Here is a 23,217-nt window from a genome sequence, read left to right on the forward strand (position 1 = left end):
AATTTGGGTAAAAGTTAAGGGATAGAAATCTTTTCTTCACATTTCTCCCTCAATGTGATGGGAGCAGAAATCCCAGGATATGGCTCTAACCCTGCAATCAACTCTGATCCATTGTACGCCGGAGCTGATGGTCTTGAGGTTCATAAGGACCAGAGTTATTATGTCTTTGAGAAAAGAGAAAGACCCAAATGCTGCCCAACTTATGTTCGTAGAATCATAAAATTTACAGTGCGGAAGGAGGCCATTCGGCCCATCAAGTCTGCACCGGCCCTTGGAAAGAGCACCCTACTTAAGCCCACACCTCCACCCTATCCTCATAACCCAGTAACTCCACCTAACCTTTTTGGGCACTAAGGGCAATTTAGCATGGCCAATCCACCTAACCTGCACATCTTTGGACTGTGAGAGGAAACCAGAGCACCCGGAGGAAACCCACGCAGACACGGGGAGAAAGTGCAAACTCTGCACAGTCACCCGAGGCCAGAATTGAACCCGGGTCCACTGTGCCGCCATGCCGCCCAATAGAATGTGTTGCCCAATAGAATTTCAATGCTCGCCAAACCTGTGGCGCTGGGGTCACCTTATTCGCCACATGGTACAAAATATATCCAGTATTAATAAGAACAAATGCGCAACCTTTTGAAAGTAGGTAAGAGGCTTTAAAATGTCAGCAATCAAAACTGAGGCACACCCTGCCAGAGCCAGGAGAACTGCTTCAGAAGGAGTTTGTGCAAGCCTGCTGTGCACCAGCAAAGGACAGTGACAATCTGTAAACTGAAGTGTCCTGTTTCTGACCGAGCGCTCCAGTTTATTTCCTTTTGAATTTATTCAAGAATAAACGTGTTTATTTTACAGATGATAAAAATCTACTTGAAACTCTGCTGGGAACAGTGGAGGAGCACATCCCACAGAAGGGGGTAAGTTGCAGAGAAAACTTTTTCGCCAGCCTTTCATGTACTTATTTTTCATTTATAGATTGTGAGATAATGTGTGCTCCCCATCTACTGCACCCCCCTCCCCTCCCAACCCTACCAAATAATTGCTGGCTAGTGATGCCTGCACACCACAAATGAATAAATGATTATATAATCCTAAATAGGACAACTGCTAATTGATCTTTTGGCAACTGGATGGACATGGTTTTGAGATCTAGATGGATAAAAGTGTTCAAGAACAAGTCTTTGTTAAAATATTTGAGTGAGCTGTCTCCATCTCTTGATGATGGCGTGTGAACACATTACTCCCGTGAATGGGAGTTTCTCTATTTTAATTATATGGCCAAATTAAAATTTCAGGGTAAGAGTGCCAGATGTAGTCATAGCACCTGGTTTGCACAAATACCTTTATTGTGGAATTGTGAGACACTGTCTTTTGTTATTTGCAGCACCTCATTACTGAAACCGCAACGATTAACAACCCCACATCCATCACGCCAGAAGAATACTTCAACCCAGAGTTTGACCTTGGAGACCGAGATATTGGTCGGCCCATGGAGCTCTATACCAAATTACGCAAGTAAGATCCTTGACCAGCTAACTTGAAGACTGGAGATGAGGGTGAAAATTCGAGTGCAAGGCAGACCCCATCATCTGGTTAAATTGACAAGTTAACAGGGGTACGGGAATTGCAGATTAGCACAGGTCGGCAGGAGAGGTGTGGAAGAATGTCCAGAAAAGTAAAGAAAATAAATTTGTCAGTGGGAAAGGAATGAGGTTAGGAACTCGAAAGGAGGGCAACTTGCAAACATTAGACATGGCCAGGAAACTGATAGTTGGAACAGGTCAACTTGTCACATTGAACTAACATTTGGAGAAATTGGCTTATGGCCACCTCCTTTCATTCCCTGCATCACCAACCACACCTCTTTCTCTCTTTCCACCCCCATCCCCCACTGCCGACGACTCTGCCATTTTAAAAAGAGCAGCTTGCCAAACACTTCCTAGTGAAGCCTCTTTAGGTGACTGCTTCTCACTGGAACCTGTCTATTCATTGCATTTTTCTGAGCTTACTAATCTAGGACCCAGATCAGGCACACAGTAATTATTGGTCCCGATTTTTTTGAAAGTCGTTGACCAGTTTCACTGTTATCACATGGTGTGTTCTTTCTCTCCACAGACTTTCCTTCATCCTCTCTACAGACTTTCCTTCTTCCTACTTTACTTTTGCTTTATTTTCTCTATTTCGAGTCAACCCGTTTTCAGGAATACCAGCGCTTGCAATTCCTGCTGTGCCAAGACTGCTGTAGAAGATTTGTGCAGGTCTAGTTGCCCCTTAGGGTCCCCATAAAGACGAGGTGAGTCCCAAATTTAGTCCACAGCCTGAGCACACTGCAGATCTGTTCAAAATGTGCCACAGCTTTTGTAATATATTTGTGAATGTACGTTATTCATAGATGCTGCTTCTGTTCTGCTTTTTTTGAGTGCACAGAAATAATCCTCCCTCGTTTACGGCCCATTTCCACTCCCCAATCCCACCTGCTGCTGCACACTGTGGATTGACGTTTTTCTTGCCAAGTGGAATTAGGAACACTTCTCTCCATCCAGGGAGCTACTTACCGCACTACCGATTCCTTTCCCCTTCTTGGCCACTGTCTCCGGTTAAATCGGACTGTATACAAGCATGAAGTCCTGTTTTGTGTTGAGCGGCTGGGCCAGCATTTATTGCCCATCGCTAGTTTCCCTAGGTGGTGATGAGCTGCTGCCTTGAACCACTGTGGTCCATGGTATGTAGGTACATCCACAGTGCAGTTAGGGAGGGAGTTCCAGGGTTTTGACGCAGAGACAGTGAAGGAACGGTGATATACGGCGCCCTATGCTGCTCTTCCTCGTGTCATATTTGTTTTGTTTGGCTCTTGTTCCGCACTGTAACCAATTACTTATTTGTTGATTATTCTTTTGTCTACTTTGTACGTTCCCTTGGCTGCAGAAAAATACTTTTCACTGTACTTCAGTACATGTGACAATAAATAAATAAACCCGTCAATATTTCCAAGTCAGGATGGTGCGAGGCTTGATGGGGATCCTCTAGGTGGTGGTGTTCCCACGTATCTGCTGCTCTTGTCCTTCTAGGTGCGGAAGGTGCTGATTAAGGAGCCTTCACAAAAGCCATCTCTATAACATCATCCGCTGTTGAAACCCTCACCCATGATTTTGTTGGCTCTAGATTCAACTATTCCGATGCTCACCCAGCTGGTTTCCCAACATGCACCTTCCATAAACTTCAGCTCATCCAAAATTCTCTGCTGTATCCTCACCCATCTCCCACTGCGCCTGCTGACCAACATTGAAGCTGATCTGCCAACTCCTCAAGTTCACAATTCTCAGCCTTGTGTTCAAAGCCCTCCATCGTCCTGCCACCCCCCCATGAGTGTAATCTCCAGACCTTCATCCCTCCAAATACTCTGCAATTCTCCAGCACCTCATGCATTTAGAACTATTTCCCTAAATTTGCATGCCTTTCTCTCTTCCTCCCGCTTACTTCTTTTAAGACCAGCCTTTTATTTACTCTTACCAATATCTTTCTTTGGCTTGGTTTTAACCTTTGTCTGACTGCACTCCTGTGATGCCCCTGCTACCCTTTTCACGTTTTCATGGCACTATATAACTATTCATTTGTGTGAATCCAGGAATTTTCATACGATTCGGTGTATTTTATTTCTCTCTGTCTGAGCAGATTTAGAGCAACACTGTGGCTCTGTGAGGATTACCCACTGTCCTTTGTGGAGCAAGTTATTCCGATCATTGACCTTATGGCGAGGAGCAGCTTACATTTTGCAAAACTCAGGGATTTCATCACATTGCAATTGCCACCAGGATTTCCTGTCAAAATAGGTAAAAATTCAGATTACTACATTGTTTTTCTCTCATTATCCAGTAATCCCTACTGGAATGTACCTACGTGTTGACGTCTGGTGAGCTTCCGTTTTGCCTTCTGTTTTGCCCTTAGTGACCAAAAACGTTAGGAGGGGTTATTGGGATAGTGTGGAAGTGAGAGTATAAGTGGGGCGATGCAGACTTGATGGGCCGAATGGCCTCCTTCTGCACTGTATGTTCTTATGTTCTAAACTGTCGGTCTTGGCTTGTGATCGCGCACTCACCTCTGAGTCAGGGTGATGCATTCATACGATCCCGACAGTGCAGAAGGAGGCCGTTCAGCTCTTCGGATCTGCACCGACCCTTCGTAAAACCACCCTACCTAGGCCCGAACCCCTGCCCTATTCCTGCAACACCACCCTAAGGGGCAATTTTAGCATGGCCAATCCACCTAACCTGCACATCTTTGGACTGTGGGAGGAAACCGGAGCACCCGGAGGAAACCCACGCAGACACGGGAAGAATGTGCAGACTCCACACAGTCACCCAAAGTTGGAATCGAACTCGGGTCCCTGGAGTTGTGAGGCAGCAGTGCTAAACACTATGCCACCGTGGAGCCCAACTCCATAGACCGATTTGCATAATCTGGAGTGACACTTTAATGGAGAACTGAGAGAGTGCTAAACTGTCAGCGGTTCCATTTTTCAGATGAGGTGTTAAACCGTGGCCCTGACTCCTTGCAGCTGGACATAGAAGATCCCAATCCATTGTGGAGTGAGTGAAGAGCAGCGGATTCTCCTAGTGTCTCGCCAAAACTTTATCCCACAACTAACCTGTGGTGAATGTATTCAGCAGAATAAGTTGTCTGTAGAGTACTGTGATATGATCCCTTTTCCATGTAGTGTACCTGAACCCTGGTGGGATCCGCCTCTGACTCTGCCCACCCCCCCCCCCACCCCCCGGACGGTATATAGACCGGCTGCCTGGGGGCGGCGCTCAGTTGTTACAGCGATCTCGGGCAGGCAAGTTCTTGTGTAATAAAGCCAATGTTCTCTCACTCTCATCGTCTAGCAGTGGATTAATGGTACATCAATTTATTACACAAAGACATCACTATGGAAGCCGCTCTGAAGCCTGATAAATTGGAACTCGACGCACGAGCAGCAGAAGCTAAGAAAATCTTCTCCCACTGGCTCCGCTGTTTTGAGGCCTACCTCGACTTCTCTGCAACGCCTCCCTTCGACGCCCTCAAGCTGCGCCTCCTCCACGCCCGGGTGAGCCAACGAATCTCGGGTACGATTCGGGATGCAGCCACGTACGACGCGGCGGTTGCGATTCTAAAGAGACAGTTCTTGAAGCCTGTGAACGAAGTGTTCGTGCCGCACCTCCTCACTATCCGCCGACAACGCGCCGGAGAATTGCTGGACGAGTACCTGGAGAGCCTGACCCTATTCGCCCGCAACTGCAACTACAGGGATGTGAAGGCCGACAAGCACATGAAGCTGATGATCCGGGACACCTACGTTGCTGGGGTCCGGTCTAACTACATCCGGCAGCGGCTGCTAGAAAACTAACCTACAGGACACAGTAAAGCTAGCCTCCTCGTTAGAGGTGGCCTACCAGAGCCTCAGCGCGTTCCCAGCAGACCCAGCGAGCCCCTCGTGGGCACCACAGACGCGGCCTTCACCAGACCCGACTACGTCCCAGGCCTGTGCCGTGCTGCTGCCCGTTCAGCCCGGGGGACCGCCTTGCTACTTCTGCGGGCAGGGCCAACACCCCCGGCAGCGTTGCCCAGCCCACACTGCGACATGCAGCAACTGCGGCAAAAAGGGACATTTCGCCAGAGTCTGTCTGGCCCGATCCAAAGCCCCAAAGTCGAAAGCGTATCACGCCCGACCCACGGACTCACAGGCCCGCAGACCCCACAATGTGGCTGCGTGCCTGCCGGTACCGCCCCTTCTGACGTGACATCCGCCTCGTGCAGCTCGTGGGGGCTGCCATCTTTAAACCAGCCCAACACGTGCGACCCGTAGGGGCAGCCATATTGGCCGCCATCTTCAACGCCAACTGACACGTGCGACCGATGGGGGCGGCCATCCTGGTCGCCATCTCCGACCCAGCCCGACACGTGCGATTTGTGGGGGCCGCCATCTTGTGACCCCGCAGCTCGGTGCAGTCACCCTTGACCAGTCGCGGCCAAAACACCTGAAGAACTCGATGGTGGCCGTCCGGGTCAACGGGCACGAGACCCCCTATCTTTTCGACTCCGTAAGCACAGAGAGCTTTGTCCATCCCGACACGGTAAGGCGCTGCTCCCTCCACATCTACCCCACGTCCCAGACAATCTCCCTTTCCTCCGGATCCCATTCGGTACAGATCCGGGGGTACTGTGTCGCGAACCTCGTGATACAAGGCGCTGAGTACGCCCATTTTAAACTGTATGTTCTCCCTCACCTCTGCGCCCCGCTGCTGCTTGGACTCTACTGCCAATGCAGTCACCGAAGCCTGACCCTAAAATTCGGCGGACCCCTGCCCCCCCCTCGCTGTATGTAGCCTCGCGACCATTAAGGTCACCTCCCCCCTTCGCTCTTTGCGAACCTCACCCCCCCCGACTGTAAGCCCGTCGCCACCAGGAGCAGGCGGTACAGTGCACAAGACATGATTTTTATCAAGTCGGAGGTCCAGCGACTCGTAAGGGAGGGGAGTCATCGAGGCCAGCAACAGCCCCTGGAGAGCACGAGTGGTGGTTGTCAGGACCGGGGAGAAGAATTGGATGGTAGTGGACTATAGCCAGACCATTAATCAGTTCACGCAACTTGATGCGTACCCCTCCCCCCGCATAGTGGAGATGGTCAACCAGATCGCACAGTACCGGGTGTTCTCCACTGTCGATGTGAAGTCTGCCTACCACCAACTCCCGGTCCGCCCGGGAGAGTGCCACTACACTGCCTTCAAAGCAGCCGGCCGACTCTTCCACCTCCTCAGGACCCGTTCGGCGTCACTAATGGGGTCTCGGTTTTCCAGAGAACGATGGACCGAATGGTGGACCAGTACGGGTTGCGGGCTACATACCCGTACTTGGACAATGTTACCATCTGCGGCCACGATCAGCAGGACCACGGCGCCAACCTCCAGAGGTTCTTCCAGGCCGCCCAATCCCTCAACCTCACATATAACAAAGAGAAGTGCGTTTTCCGCACAACCGGCTAGCCATCCCCAGCTATGTCGTGGAAAACAGGGTCCTAGGGCCCGACCCCGATCGCATGCACCCCCTCATAGAACTTCCCTTTCTCCACAGCCTCAAGGCCCTCAAACGCTGCCTGGGGCTCTTTTCCTACTACGCCCCATGGGTCCCCAACTATGCGGACAAAGCCCGCCCACTTATCAAAGCCACTATATTCCCCCTGATGGCTGAGGCCCGTGCTGCCTTCAGCCGCATCAAGACAGATATTGCCAAAGCCGCGATGGACGAGTCCATCCCTTTCCAGGTAGAGAGTAATGCGCCGACGTCGCCCTGGCCGCCACCCTCAACCAGGCGGGCAGGCCAGTAGCCTTCTTTTCAAGAACCCTCCACGCCGCCGAGACACGACACTCCTCTGTCGAGAAGGAAACGCAAGCCATTGTGGAAGCTGTGTGGCACTGGAGGCACTACCTCGTCGGTAGGAGGTTCACCCTCGTCACCGACCAACGGTCGGTTGCCTTGATGTTCGACAATGCACATTCTACCGGCCACTCCCGGCCCTTTGAGCGCCTCAGCATCGACTTCAAAGGGCCCCTCCCTTCCACCAACCAAAATATATACTTCCTGACCATCATTGACGAATACTCCCGCTTTCCCTTCACTGTCCCCTGCCCCGACATGACCTCGGCCACTGTTATAAAGGCACTGCACAGCATCTTCAACCTGTTCGCTTTCCCTGCATACGTCCACAGTGACTGGGGCACCTCGTTCATGAGCGATGAGCTGCGTCAGTACCTGCTCAGTAAGGGCATCGCCTCGAGCAGGACTACGAGCTACAACCCGCAGGGAACAGGGAGGTGGAGAGGGAGAACGCGAGCTACAACCCGCAGGGAAACAGGGAGGTGGAGAGGGAGAACGCAACGGTATGGAAGGCCGTCCTTCTTGCCCTTCAGTCAAGAAGTCTCCCAATTCCCCACTGGCAGGAGGCCCTCCCTGACGCGCGCCACTCCATTAGATCGCTCCTCTGCACAGCCACAAACCAGACCCCTCACGACCATTTGTTTGTCTTCCCTAAGAAGTCCATCTCTGGGGTCTCACTTCCATCCTGGCTGACAACTCCGGGACCTGTCCTCCTACGGAAGCATACGAGGAGCCATAAGACCGACCCCCTGGTCGAGAGAGGGTCCAGCAGCGGCACGCCAACCCCCAATACGCCTACGTTGCGCACCAAGACGGACGGCAAGATACGGTCTCCCTCCGGGACCTGGTCCCTGCTGGATCCCATGCCACCGCACCCCCCCCCCCCCCCCCGCCTACTGCCACCCCCCCCCCCCCCCCCCCCCCCCCCAGCCTACTGCCACCCCCCACCCCCCCCAACCCTTTACGGCCCCTCGGAGCTCCTGTACTGTCCCGAGCCTACGCTGCCGCCATCCACCTCCCCCTTACCGCTATCCACCACCCCCCCCCCTGCCTACCCCCACTCCTCAACCGTCGCCGACACGCGAGCTACAACCCGCAGGGAAACCGGGAGGTGGAGAGGGAGAACGCGACGGTATGGAAGGCCGTCCTTCTTGCCCTTCAGTCAAGAAGTCTCCCGATTCCCCACTGGCAGGTGGCGGACCGAAGCTCCAGACGACACGCTCCCGGAGTCGACGACTACGTCGGCAGCACCCGCTGCACCGCCAGGGCTGAGGAGGTCCAATAGAACAGTCCGGCCTCACTTCACCCCCGCTGGACTTCATTTTTTTAACAGGGGGTGTATGTGGTGAATGTATTCACCAGAATAAGTTGTCTGCAGAGTACTGTAATATGATCCCTTTTCCATGTAGTGAACTGGAACCCCGGTGGGCTCTGCCTCTGGCTCCGCCCCCCCCAGACGGTATATATACCGGCCGCCTGGGGGTGGCACTCAGTTGTTACAGCGATCTCAGGCAGGCAAGTTCTTGTGTAATAGAGCCTATGTTCTCTCGCTCTCATCGTCGAGCAGTGGATTAATGGTACATCATAACCAACACACATGACCTTGTCATTTACTTGTGGAACCCTGAGTGTGCATTGGCTACTGCATTTCCTACATTTCAACACCGACTACACTTCATTGAAGTAATCAGTTGGCAATAAACAGGACCATCCAAGTTTGAATTGATGGCGGTGCTTTTGCATGTTTGTCAAAGGAAATTAAACAGCTTTGCCTTAGCTGAGAGACGTTAGCCACCCATTGCCAAGACGGTTTTGCTTGAATTGCTTGTTTAAATTGTACTATCTTATCTGTTCCAGAAATACCACTCTTCTACGTACTGAATGCACGAATTACATTTGGAAACGTGAATGTCTGCAGCACCATCAAGGCCCATCAGGGGTCACAGAGCAATTTAGCACAGCCGACATCTAATGAAGGTTTGTATGCTGTGTACGTTGGCCTGCTAAACAATGCTGTTTGATCTTCCTGATTTGGGGCGGGATTTTCCCCTACCCGGCGGGGCGGGGGGGTCCTGGCATGATGGAGTGGCGGGAACCACTCCGGCGTCGGGCCGCCCCAAAGGTGCAGACGTCTCCGCACCTTTAGGGGCCAAACCCTCACCTTGAGGGGCTAGGCCCGCGCCGGAGTGGTTTCCGCTCCACCGGCTGGCGGGAAAGGCCTTTGGCGCCACGCCAGCCGGGGCCGAAAGGTCTTCGCCGGGCGACGCGGGTCCGCGCATGTGTGGGAGCGTCAGCGGCTGCTGACGTCATCCCCGCGCATGCGCAGGGGAGGGGGTCTTCCGCCTCCGCCATAGTGAAGACCATGGCGAAGGCGGAAGAAAAAGTGCCCCCGCGGCACAGGCCCACCCGCGGATCAGTGGGCCCCAATCGCGAGCCAGGCCATCGTGGGGGCACCCCCTGGGGCCAGATCGCCCCGGGCCCCTCCCAGGACCCCGGAGCCAGCCCACACCACCTTGTCCAACCGTTCAAAAGGTGGTTTAATCCACGCTGGTGGGACAGGCATTCCAGCAGCGGGATTTTGGCCCATCGCGGGCCGGAGAATCGGCGGGGGTGGGCCCACCGACCAACGCGGCGGGATTCCCGCCCCTGCCGACCGGCGCGGCACGATTCCCGCCCCCGCCAAATCTCTGGTGGCGGAGACTTCGGGACACGCCGGGGGTAGGGATTCACGGCAGCCCCCCCCCCGGCGATTCTCCGACCTGGTGGGGGGTCGGAAAATCCCGCCCCTGGTTCTTGGTGTACATGTTATAAGTGATTTGGAAATTCTTTTTGCTAGGGAATCATAAAAATATGCATCTTTTCCCTTTTCCCTTTGACAAGGTCCCTCATGGTAGACTAGTACAAAAGGTGAAGTCACACGGGATCAGGGGTGAACTGGCAAGGTGGATACAGAACTGGCTAGGCCATAGAAGGCAGAGGGTAGCAATGGAGGGATGCTTTTCTAATTGGAGGGCTGTGACCAGTGGTGTTCCACAGGGATCAGTGCTGGGACCTTTGCTCTTTGTAGTATATATAAATGATTTGGAGGAAAATGTAACTGGTCTGATTAGTAAGTTTGCAGACGACACAAAGGTTGGTGGAATTGCGGATAGCGATGAGGACTGTCTGAGGATACAGCAGGATTTAGATTGTCTGGAGACTTGGGCGGAGAGATGGCAGATGGAGTTTAACCTGGACAAATGTGAGGTAATGCATTTTGGAAGGGCTAATGCAGGTAGGGAATATACAGTGAATGGTAGAACCCTCAAGAGTATTGAAAGTCAAAGAGATCTAGGAGTACAGGTCCACAGATCACTGAAAGGGGCTACACAGGTGGAGAAGGTAGTCAAGAAGGCATACGGCATGCTTGCCTTCATTGGCCGGGGCATTGAGTATAAGAATTGGCAAGTCATGTTGCAGCTGTATAGAACCTTAGTTAGGCCACACTTGGAGTATAGTGTTCAATTCTGGTCGCCACACTACCAGAAGGATGTGGAGGCTTTAGAGAGGGTGCAGAAGAGATTTACCAGAATGTTGCCTGGTATGGAGGGCATAAGCTATGAGGAGCGATTGAATAAACTCGGTTTGTTCTCACTGGAACGAAGGAGGTTGAGGGGCGACCTGATAGAGGTATACAAAATTATGAGGGGCATAGACAGAGTGGATAGTCAGAGGCTTTTCCCCAGGGTAGAGGGGTCAATTACTAGGGGGCATAGGTTTAAGGTGAGAGGGGCAAAGTTTAGAGTAGATGTACGAGGCAAGTTTTTTACGCAGAGGGTAGTGGGTGCCTGGAACTCACTACCGGAGGAGGTAGTGGAGGCAGGGACGATAGGGACATTTAAGGGGCATCTTGACAAATATATGAATAGGATGGGAATAGAAGGATACGGACCCAGGAAGTGTAGAAGATTGTAGTTTAGTCGGGCAGTATGGTCGGCACGGGCTTGGAGGGCCGAAGGGCCTGTTCCTGTGCTGTACATTTCTTTGTTCTTTGTTGTTGTTTTGTAAAGATCCATCGTAAATGTTAACCTGATATAGGAAACTAATTTCATGCAAAGCACACACCCTGATGTAATTAAATGCGCCTGTGATGTTCGACCATAATATGGGATTAGAATTAGGCTATTCGGCCCATCGGATCTGCTCCGCCATGGCTGATATGTTTCCCATTGTCATTCTCCTGCCTGCTCCCCGTAACCCCTGATCCCCTTATTAATCAGGAACCTATCTACCTCTGTCTTAAAGACACCCGGTGAGTTAAAGTTAGAAACAAAATTGCACGGAAAGTCTGTAGCAAGGAGGAATTCCAAATTTTTCTCAAAGCATCATTGAAACAGATTTACCTGCTTAATGGGAAGATTATACTGGCAGATTGGGTATTGTAATAGTAGCATTTGAGATTTCTGATGTGAAGCTCCCTCTGATTCTGAGCATTTAACAGTTTAAAAAGATTGCCAGCTGGAATTTCAGACACACCATAGTGAGAGCTGCCAGCCAGCACATGAACTGCTCCTTTGAATTTCCACTTGTATTGGTGCTGTACTCTCCTCCCCTTTTCGCACTCACTCTCCTCCCCTTTTCTCGCTCTCTCTCCCCTTTACTCGCTCTCCTCCCCTTTACTCGCTCTCCTCCCCTTTACTCGCTCTCCTCCCCTTTACTCGCTCTCCTCCCCTTTTCTCGCTCTCTCTCCTCCCCTTTTCTCGCTCTCCCCTTTTCTCGCTGTCCTCCCCTTTTCTCGCTCTCTCCCCTTTTCTCGCTCTCCTCCCCTTTTCTCGCTCTCTCTCTGTTTTGTTATGTTTCCTTTGTAACATAAACGGCTTCCTTGTGTTGCATTTGTCAAGGAAGGTCGAGACGTGTAAATAACTTCAACTCATTTATTTACACTATGTACACTTTTATAACTTGAGTTCGACACTACTACTAATCCTATTGTAGCTACCTAACTGACTGACCAGCTGCTGTCTTCCACGTGGTGGGTGTGATAATGAATCAACCCTGTGCCTCTCCTCACTGACTGTCTCCACTGGCCGAAGGGGGCTGATCATTGTGTGGTGTCCTTTATGTATGGGTTGGTGTAATGCCCCCCTGTGGTCGTGTCACCTCCTTGTGTATCGTGAATGTCCATTAACTTCCCACCTAACTTATCTATTGGTTGAGTGTGTGTGTGTGATGTTTCTGGTGCTCCCTCTAGTGTCTGTCTAGCTTACATGCATTTATAGTGATGCACATCACCACACTCTCCTCCCCTTTTCTCGCGCTCTCTCTCCTCCCCTTTTCTCACTCTCTCCTTTTCTCGCTCTCTCCTTTTCTCTCTCCTTTTCTCAGTCTCTCCCTTTCTCACTCTCTCTCTCCTTTTCTCACTCTCAACCTTTCTCACTCTCTCTCCTTTTCTCACTCTCCCCTTTTCTCGCTCTCTCTCCCCTTTTCTCGCTCTCTCTCCCCTTTTCTCGCTCTCTCTCCCCTTTTCTCGCTCTCTCTCCCCTTTTCTCGCTCTCTCTCCCCTTTTCTCGCTCTCGCTCCCCTTTTCTCACTCTCGCGCCCCTTTTCTCGCGCTCTCTCCCCTTTTCTCGCGCTCTCTCCCCTTTTCTCGCGCTCTCTCCCCTTTTCTCGTGCTCGCTCCCCTTTTCTCGCGCTCTCTCCCCTTTTCTCGCGCTCTCTCCCCTTTTCTCGCGCTCTCTCCCCTTTTCTCGCGCTCTCTCCCCTTTTCTCGCGCTCTCTCCCCTTTTCTCGCGCTCTCTCCCCTTTTCTCGCGCTCTCTCCCCTTTTCTCGCGCTCTCTCCCCTTTTCTCGCGCTCTCTCCCCTTTTCTCGCGCTCTCTCCCCTTTTCTCGCGCTCTCTCCCCTTTTCTCGCGCTCTCTCCCCTTTTCTCGCGCTCTCTCCCCTTTTCTCGCGCTCTCTCCCCTTTTCTCGCGCTCTCTCCCCTTTTCTCGCGCTCTCTCCCCTTTTCTCGCGCTCTCTCCCCTTTTCTCGCGCTCTCTCCCCTTTTCTCGCGCTCTCTCCCCTTTTCTCGCGCTCTCTCCCCTTTTCTCGCGCTCTCTCCCCTTTTCTCGCGCTCTCTCCCCTTTTCTCGCGCTCTCTCCCCTTTTCTCGCGCTCTCTCCCCTTTTCTCGCGCTCTCTCCCCTTTTCTCGCGCTCTCTCCCCTTTTCTCGCGCTCTCTCCCCTTTTCTCGCGCTCTCTCCCCTCTTCTCGCGCTCTCTCCCCTCTTCTCGCGCTCTCTCCCCTCTTCTCGCGCTCTCTCCCCTTTTCTCGCGCTCTCTCCCCTTTTCTCGCGCTCTCTCCCCTTTTCTCGCGCTCTCTCCCCTTTTCTCGCGCTCTCTCCCCTTTTCTCGCGCTCTCTCCCCTTTTCTCGCGCTCTCTCCCCTTTTCTCGCGCTCTCTCCCCTTTTCTCGCGCTCTCTCCCCTTTTCTCGCGCTCTCTCCCCTTTTCTCGCGCTCTCTCCCCTTTTCTCGCGCTCTCTCCCCTTTTCTCGCGCTCTCTCCCCTTTTCTCGCGCTCTCTCCCCTTTTCTCGCGCTCTCTCCCCTTTTCTCGCGCTCTCTCCCCTTTTCTCGCTCTCGCTCCTTCCCTTTTCTCGCTCTCGCTCCTCCCCTTTTCTCGCTCTCGCTCCTCCCCTTTTCTCGCTCTCGCTCCTCCCCTTTTCTCGCTCTCGCTCCTCCCCTTTTCTCGCTCTCGCTCCTCCCCTTTTCTCGCTCTCGCTCCTCCCCTTTTCTCGCTCTCGCTCCTCCCCTTTTCTCGCTCTCGCTCCTCCCCTTTTCTCGCTCTCGCTCCTCCCCTTTTCTCGCTCTCGCTCTCCCACCTTTTCTCGCTCTCGCTCTCCCACCTTTTCTCGCTCTCGCTCTCCCACCTTTTCTCGCTCTCGCTCTCCCACCTTTTCTCGCTCTCGCTCTCCCACCTTTTCTCGCTCTCGCTCTCCCACCTTTTCTCGCTCTCGCTCTCCCACCTTTTCTCGCTCTCGCTCTCCCACCTTTTCTCGCTCTCGCTCTCCCACCTTTTCTCGCTCTCGCTCCTCCCCTTTTCTCACTTTCTCTCCCCTTTTCTCGCACTCGCTCCTCCCCTTTTCTCGCACTCGCTCCTCCCCTTTTCTCGCTCTCGCTCCTCCCCTTTTCTCACTTTCTCTCCCCTTTTCTTGCTCTCGCTCCTCCCCTTTTCTCACTTTCTCTCCCCTTTTCTCGCTCTCGCTCCTCCCCTTTTCTCGCTCTCGCTACTCCCCTTTTCTCGCTCTCTCTTCCCTTTTCTCGCTCTCGCCTTTTCTCGCTCTCTCTCCCCTTTTCTCGCTCTCTCTCCCCTTTTCTCGCTCTCTCTCCCCTTTTCTCGCTCTCTCTCCCCTTTTCTCGCTCTCTCTCCCCTTTTCTCGCGCTCTCCCCCCCCCTTTTCTCACTCTCTTCCCCCCTTTTCTCGCACTCTCTCCTTTTCGCGCTCTCCCCTTTTCTCGTTTTTTCCCCCTTTTTCACGCGCTCTCTCCTCCCCTTTTCTCGCGCTCTCTCTCCTTTTCTCACTCTCTCCCTTTCTCACTCTCTCTCCTTTTCTCACTCTCTACCTTTCTCACTCTCTCTCCTTTTCTCACTCTCTCCTTTTCTCGCTCTCTCTCCCCTTTTCTTGCTCGCGCCCCTTTTCTTGCTCTCCTCCCTTTTCTCGCGCGCTCTCCCCTTTTCTCGCGCGCTCTCCCCTTTTCTCGCGCGCTCTCCCCTTTTCTCGCGCGCTCTCCCCTTTTCTCGCGCGCTCTCCCCTTTTCTCGCGCGCGCTCCCCTTTTCTCGCGCGCTCTCCCCTTTTCTCGCGCGCGCTCCCCTTTTCTCGCGCTCTCTCTCCCCTTTTCTCGCGCTCTCTCTCCCCTTTTCTCGCGCTCTCTCTCCCCTTTTCTCGCGCTCTCGCCCCTTTTCTCGCGCTCTCGCCCCTTTTCTCGCGCTCTCGCCCCTTTTCTCGCGCTCTCGCCCCTTTTCTCGCGCGCTCGCCCCTTTTCTCGCGCTCTCGCTCCTTTTCTCGCGCTCTCGCCCCTTTTCTCGCGCTCTCGCCCCTTTTCTCGCGCTCTCGCCCCTTTTCTCGCGCTCTCGCCCCTTTTCTCGCGCTCTCGCCCCTTTTCTCGCGCTCTCGCCCCTTTTCTCGCGCTCTCGCCCCTTTTCTCGCGCTCTCGCCCCTTTTCTCGCGCTCTCGCCCCTTTTCTCGCGCTCTCGCCCCTTTTCTCGCGCTCTCTCCCCTTTTCTCGCTCTCGCTCCTCCCCTTTTCTCGCTCTCGCTCCTCCCCTTTTCTCGCTCTCGCTCCTCCCCTTTTCTCGCTCTCGCTCCTCCCCTTTTCTCGCTCCTCCCCTTTTCTCGCTCCTCCCCTTTTCTCGCTCCTCCCCTTTTCTCGCTCCTCCCCTTTTCTCGCTCCTCCCCTTTTCTCGCTCCTCCCCTTTTCTCGCTCCTCCCCTTTTCTCGCTCCTCCCCTTTTCTCGCTCCTCCCCTTTTCTCGCTCCTCCCCTTTTCTCGCTCCTCCCCTTTTCTCGCTCCTCCCCTTTTCTCGCTCCTCCCCTTTTCTCGCTCCTCCCCTTTTCTCGCTCCTCCCCTTTTCTCGCTCCTCCCCTTTTCTCGCTCCTCCCCTTTTCTCGCTCCTCCCCTTTTCTCGCTCTCGCTCCTCCTCTCTCTCTCCTTTTCTCGCGCTCTCTCTCCCCTTTTCTCTCGCTCCTCGACTTTTCTCTCTCTCCTCGACTTTTCTTACTCTCCTCGACTTTTCTTGCTCTCCTTTTCTCGCTACTCCCCTTTTCTCGCTCTCCTCCCCTTTTCTCGTGGTAAAAGAGGGGGAGGGGTGGCATTGTTAGTCACGGACTGGGTGGCGGAAAGGACTTTTGATGAGGACTCATCTACTGAGGTAGTATGGGCTGAGGTTAGAAACAGGAAAGGAGAGGTCACCCTGTTCGGGGTTTTCTACAGGCCTCCGAAAAGTTCCAGAGATGTAGAGGAAAGGATTGCAAAGATGATTCTGGATAGGAGCGAAAGCAACAGGGTAGTTGTTATGGGGGACTTTAACTTTCCAAATATTGACTGGAAACGATAAGGTTCGAGTACTTTAGATGGGTCCGTTTTTGTCCAATGTGTGCAGGATGGTTTCCTGACACAGTATGTAGATAGGCCAACGTGGGGCGAGGCCATATTGGATTTGGTACTGGGTAATGAACCAGGACAGGTGTTAGATTTGGAGGTAGGTGAGCACTTTGGTGATAGTGACCACAATTCTATTACGTTTACTTTAGTGATGGAAAGGGATAGGTATATACTGCAGGGCAAGAGTTATATCTGGGAGAAAGGCAATTATGATGCGATGACGCAAGACTTAGGATGCATCGGATGGAGAGGAAAACTGCAGGGGGTGGGCACAATGGAAATGTGGAGCTTGTTCAAGGAACAGCTACTGCGTGTCCTTGATAAGTATGTACCTGTCAGGCAGGGAGGAAGTGGTCGAGCAAGGGAACCGTGGTTTACTAAAGCAGTCGAAACACTTGTCAAGAGGAAGAAGGAGGCTTATGTAAAGATGAGACATGAAGGTTCAGTTAGGGCGCTCGAGAGTTACAAGTTAGTTAGGAAGGACCTAAAGAGAGAGCTAAGAAGAGCCAGGAGGGGACATGAGTAGTCTTTGGCAGGTAGGATCAAGGATAATCCTAAAGCTTTCCATAGATATGTCAGGAATAAAAGAATGACTAGGGTAAGAGTAGGGCCAGTCAAGGACAGTAGTGGGAAGTTGTGCGTGGAGTCCGAGGAGATAGGAGAGGTGCTAAATGAATATTTTTCGTCAGTATTCACACAGGAAAAAGACAATGTTGTCGAGGAGAATACTGAGATTCAGGCTACTAGACTAGAAGGGCTTGAGTTTCATAAGGAGGAGGTGTCAGCAATTCTGGAAAGTGTGAAAATAGATAAGTGCCCTGGGCCGGATGGGATTTATCCTGGGATTCTCTGGGAAGATGGGGAGGAGATTGCTGAACCTTCGGCTTTGATCTTTAAGTCATCTTTGTCTACAGGAATAGTGCCAGAAGACTGGAGGATAGCAAATGTTGTCCCCTTGTTCAAGGGGAGTAGAGACAACCCCGGTAACTATAGACCAGTGAGCCTTACTTCTGTTGTGGGCAAAATCTTGGAAAGGTTTATAAGAGATAGGATGTATAATCATCTGGATTGGAATAATTTGATTAGAGATAGTCAACACGGTTTTGTGAAGGGTAGGTCGTGCCTCACAAACCTTATTGAGTTCTTTGACAAGGTGACCAAGCAGGTGGATGAGGATAAAGCAGTTGATGTGATGCATATGGATTTCAGTAGAGCGTTTGATAAGGTTCCCCACTGTAGGCTACTGCAGAAAATACGGAGGCATGGGATTCAGGGTGATTTATCAGTTTGGATCAGAAATTGGCTAGCTGGAAGAAGACAAAGGGTGGTGGTTGATGGGAAATGTTCAGACTGGAGTACAATTACTAGTGGTGTACCACAAGGATCTGTTTTGGGGCCACTGCTGTTTGTCATTTTTATAAATGACCTGGAGGAGGGCGTAGAAGGATGGGTGAGTAAATTTGCAGATGACACTAAAGTCGGCAGAGTTGTGGACAGTGCGGAAGGATGTTACAAGTTACAGAGGGACATAGATAAGCTGCAGCGCTGGGCTGAGAGGTGGCAAATGGAGTTTAATGCAGAAAAGTGTGAGGTGATTCATTTTGGAAGGAATAACAGGAAGACTGAGTACTGGGCTAATGGTAAGATTCTTGGCAGTGTGGATGAGCAGAGAGATCTCGGTGTCTATGTACATAGATCCCTGAAAGTTGCCACCCATGTTGAGAGGGTTGTTAAGAAGGCGTACGGTGTGTTAGCTTTTATTGGTAGAGGGATTGAGTTTCGGAGCCATGAGGTCATGTTGAAGCTGTACAAAACTCTGCTGCGGCCGCATTTAGAGTATTGCGTGCAATTCTGGTCATCGCATTATAGGAAGGATGTGGAAGCATTGGAAAGGGTGCAGAGGAGATTTACCAGAATGTTGCCTGGTATGGAGGGAAGATCTTATGAGGAAAGGCTGAGGGACTTGAGGCTGTTTTCATTAGACAGAAGAAGGTTAAGAGGTGACTTAATTGAGGCATACAGGATGATCAGAGGATTGGATAGGGTGGACAGTGAGAGCCTTTTTCCTCGGAGGGTGATGTCTAGCACGAGGGGACAAAGCTTTAAATTGAGGGGAGATAGATATAGGACAGATGTCAGAGGTATGTTCTTTACTCCGAGAGTAGTAAGGGCGTGGAATGCCCTGCCTGCAACAGTAGTGGACTCGCCAACACTAAGGGCATTCAAATGGTCATTGGATAGACATGTGGGCGATAAGGGAATAGTGTAAATGGGCTTTAGAGTGGTTTCACAAGTCGGCGCAACATCGAGGGCCGAAGGGCCTGTACTGCGCTGTAATGCTCTATGTTCTATGTTCCTCCCCCTTTCTCTCTCCTCCTCCCCCTTTTTCTCTCCCCTCCTCCTCCCCCTCGCTTGATCTCCTCCTCGCTAGACTCCTCCTCCCCGCTCTCCACCCCCTCGCCCGCGCTCCCTCGCCCGCGCTCCCTCGCCCGCGCTCCCTCGCCCGCGCTCCCTCGCCCGCGCTCCCTCGCCCGCGCTCCCTCGCCCGCGCTCCCTCGCCCGCGCTCCCTCGCTCGCGCTCCCTCGCCCGCGCTCCCTCGCCCGCGCTCCCTCGCCCGCGCTCCCTCGCCCGCGCTCCCTCGCCCGCGCTCCCTCGCCCCCTCGCCCGCGCCCCCTCCCCTCGCCCGCGCCCCCTCCCCTCGCCCGCGCCCCCTCCCCTCGCCCGCGCTCCCTCCCCTCGCCCGCGCTCCCTCCCCTCGCCCGCGCTCCCTCCCCTCGCCCGCGCTCCCTCCCCTCGCCCGCGCTCCCTCCCCTCGCCCGCGCTCCCTCCCCTCGCCCGCGCTCCCTCCCCTCGCCCGCGCTCCCTCCCCTCGCCCGCGCTCCCTCCCCTCGCCCGCGCTCCCTCCCCTCGCCCGCGCTCCCTCCCCTCGCCCGCGCTCCCTCCCCTCGCCCGCGCTCCCTCCCCTCGCCCGCGCTCCCTCCCCTCGCCCGCGCTCCCTCCCCTCGCCCGCGCTCCCTCCCCTCGCCCCGCGCTCCCCCCTCGCTCTCCTCTACCTCCCACTCGCTCGCTCTCACCCCCCCCTCCGTTTCTCGATCTCTCTCCCTCCCGCCCACCCCCTTTCTTGATCTCTCTCTCCCTCCCGCCCACACCTCAAGCAGTTAAGGTGCCAGGTTGCTGTTTGTGGAGTTAATCTGTACAATATGCCGCTCTCTGCAGCCTCTCCGTTTAAAGTGGATCCATCCGTTTTTGCCATACCAGAAAATTACCATATCCGGGGTAATGGTAGGAATGCGGTGCCTGGAGTTGAAGATGAGAACGATCAGCTGATCCAGTTTGCAATTCAGCAGAGCATGCTGGATTCCTGGCCTGATGGTGGTGAAGTGAGTGTGAAATTGTGCCTAGACTTGTAATGGGACACTGACTTTCTCTCCCCCCTCCTTTCACTCCGCCACCGCCCCCTCCCGATCCTTGCCACAACATTGTCTACTCGGCTGTCTCTGATGCTAGAGTACAGTTCTGTGGGTATTAAATGATAGCCAGCCAAGTATCAGCTGTTTTTTTTTTGTATTTGAGGCTAGCCAGTTTTGTGCCTGTGTAATCCATCAGAGTTAATACCACAACTAATGTCCACGCACACATCCATTCCCAAGAAGGATCCTGGAAGGGGCAGCATGTGGCGCAGTGGTTAGCACTGGGACTACGGCACTGAGGACCCGGGTTCGAATCCCGGCTCTGGGTCACTGTCAGTGTGGAGTTTGCTCATTCTCCCCATGTCTATGTCGGTTTCACCTCCACAACCCAAAGATGTGCTGGTTGGCTGGATTGGCCACGCTAAATTGCTCCTTAATTGGGACAAAAAAAATAATTGGGTACTCTAAATTTATTTATTTTTTTAAAAGAAAGAAGGATCCTGGAGAACAATCTGAAGTGAGAATCTGGAATTTTATTCTTGAAGCAGAAAAGGAAGTCCAACTGCATTGAGCCTGAGGTGAGGCATCGGACCCAGGCCCACAGCTCTGCTCTTTTATAATTGTTTAAAAAGTGGCTCAGACCTCTTCCACTTATGACATCATAGACTTATCATAGAATTTACAGTGCAGAAGGAGGCCATTCGGCCCATCGAGTCTGCACAAGCTCTTGGAAAGAGCACCCTACCCTAGGTCAACACCTCCACCCTATCCCCATAACCCAGTAACCCCACCCAACACTAAGGGCAATTTTGGACACTCTGGGCAGTTTATCATGGCCAATCCACCTAACCTGCACATCTTTGGACTGTGGGAGGAAACCGGAGGCCCCGGAGGAAACCCACGCATACACTGGGAGGATGTGCAGACTCCGCACAGCCAGTGACCCAAGCCGGAATCGAACCTGGGACCCTGGAGCTGTGAAGCAATTGTGCTATCCACAATGCTACCGTGCTGCCCTCAAACTCAAGCAGTTTAAAACGTTTTCTTCCAAAACGTCTTGCACCATTTTCCAAAAATTCAAAGTCAGCACGTCATTCAGGATTTGTGGGAGGAAAGCGGAGCACCCGGAGAAAACCCACACAGACACGGGGAGAACGTGCCGACTCCGCACAGACAGTGACCCAAGCCAGGAATCGAACCTGGGACTCTGGGTTCTGTGAAGTAGCAATGCTAACCACTGTGCTACTGTGCCGCCCAAGTGAATAAGTAAGCCGGTGTTCTGTCTTGGTGGTGTTGGGGACTGTTGGCCAGGCCATCATGAACTTCCCACTCTTCACTTCAGCGATGGCAAGGCATCTCTAGCATCTACCTGAACAAATGGGTACGGATCAAATTAACATGTGAGCTGAAATATTGTACTGATTATGTGCAAAAGTATGTTTCTTTGCTTTCTGACTCAGATGAGAGTCAGAACCCTGCACAAAACCCTGTATAATAGTCCCTTAAGATGTGTGTTATAATCTCGGTAGAGACTGATGACTAAAAAATATATTCGAACTTCCAGTTAAGAGCTGAAAGAGTGACGTGACAAGATTTTATATTGTAAGATGTCTACTTTAACAAAAGACTAAAATCACTAATAATAAAACACTCTCTTTGTAGACAACTTATACTTTAAACAACAAAACAGATCGGTCCCCTTTTTTTTTTTTTAAAACACCATCCAAAATAGACTTCGTAGATATACATCACACCTTCCCAATAAATACAAGTTCAATTTTCCCAGAACCAGACCAGGATGATTCTTAGTTCCTGAGGGTTTACTTCTGGTCTTTTCCTTTCCCCGCCTGGAAATCTTTGATCTTAGAACCATCTTTCACAATGAGGGTCTTCCCCGAGAGATCTTTCTTCCAGCACATGCCAGGTGATCTTCCAGCCTGTTCTAACTTCATAAATTCTGTCTTTTCATTCCGAGCGTGAGCTCCCACCTGTATTCCTGAGTGGTGAATGAAAAGCATCATACTGTCGTTGGCTGCTCTCCCTTTCCCATATCCCGACAAACCAACGTGGACTGAGTTTTCAGTGACATCTTCAAAATCGCTTGCCTCTCAAAGCCCATCTGCATGGCAACATGAATCACATAGGCATTGTATCCAGGTAGAGATGCTGATTTGCCACCCTTGAGAGCCCAACTCTATTTCATCTTGGAAGTGAATGGGCAGTTTAAAGCATAACAGTTTGCCACCTGACATTCTGAACACTTTCTGGGACCTTGGAGACTCTCAGTCTATTGTAGCCACGTAAAATGGCTGCTTCCCGATTAAATTGGTCAAATCCCGATCCAAAATGGCGAACGGCAGAGGCTGATGGGAAAATCAGCCAACAGGACTCAAACGGACGACTGCAGGTAAAACAGTGTATTCGCCTCTGGGGGAAGCCAGGCAGATCAAATCATGCAGCCATTAACATCACAACAATCCAGCCATCTGCATAGTAAACAGCCATCCCCAGGAACAATTGCTATACATTAACATTTGTAAAGCTACTCCAGACCTCTCGGCACCAAGAGAGGCTAACACAAAGAAAGGTGGGCAACCACCCCCCGATCAAGGAATGCCCCATTATTGGAGCATATCGAACCGAGTGATTGGGACCAAGTCCAATCACTTGGAACCAGGGCCAAGATCCGCTCCGAGAGGCGGGAAGCCCCTAGGAACTATAAAAATAGGGGCCAAGTTCAGATCGACCCTTCTCTTCCTGCTCGCAACCTTCGCAAGAACCTTCGACAAAGAAACAGTAAGTTTGACTCCAGCGATCGCTACCCGATAGACACTCCTAACCATCGACCTTTATCAGCCTTTGAATCCCACGGGCTCAGGACCAATTCGGAAAAAACATTTGATTCCCTGACCTGGTGGGCCATTCCTAAAGTTAAGTATTGGCCTGTTAATTGTTGGTATTAGTCTAGAAGTAGCATTATTGTATAAGTATTAATTGCTGTATATAATAAATGACCGTTGATTTAATTCTTACTAAGCGGTGTGCTGCATTATTAATCATAACTTGAACTTGAACCACGTGGCGGTATCAGAAAGATACCTGCTGACTCGTGAGCAAAGGTGACAGAATTAGAGCTAATAAAACTAAGGCTAATAAGAGCAACATTTTAGCGACATCCTGCCGGGACCCGATCTAGAAGTGGAAAACCACTCCAGGAGAACCCAAGAAATTTTGAATTAGAATCCAATTGGAAACAAAAAAAACACAAGTGTTCAAGCAG

The 23,217-nt window shown here is 52.1% G+C and overlaps 1 protein-coding gene and 1 pseudogene across 1 annotated transcript in view; one reads left to right on the forward strand and one right to left on the reverse strand.

Moving 5' to 3' along the window:
- Positions 1 to 23,217, forward strand: part of ankrd13a (ankyrin repeat domain 13A) — a 65,596-nt gene that overhangs the window by 29,615 nt on the left and 12,764 nt on the right. Inside the window, exons 9-13 of the mRNA XM_072481625.1 lie at positions 856 to 917; positions 1,385 to 1,515; positions 3,673 to 3,830; positions 9,271 to 9,390; positions 19,744 to 19,907. Of these exons, the coding sequence (XP_072337726.1) occupies positions 856 to 917; positions 1,385 to 1,515; positions 3,673 to 3,830; positions 9,271 to 9,390; positions 19,744 to 19,907 (635 nt within the window). The remainder of the gene's footprint in view (positions 1 to 855; positions 918 to 1,384; positions 1,516 to 3,672; positions 3,831 to 9,270; positions 9,391 to 19,743; positions 19,908 to 23,217) is intronic.
- On the reverse strand, positions 11,792 to 16,237 carry LOC140428956 (uncharacterized; annotated as a pseudogene).

This window comes from Scyliorhinus torazame, chromosome 1 (genome assembly GCF_047496885.1).
Source record: "Scyliorhinus torazame isolate Kashiwa2021f chromosome 1, sScyTor2.1, whole genome shotgun sequence".
NCBI lineage: Eukaryota > Metazoa > Chordata > Chondrichthyes > Carcharhiniformes > Scyliorhinidae > Scyliorhinus > Scyliorhinus torazame.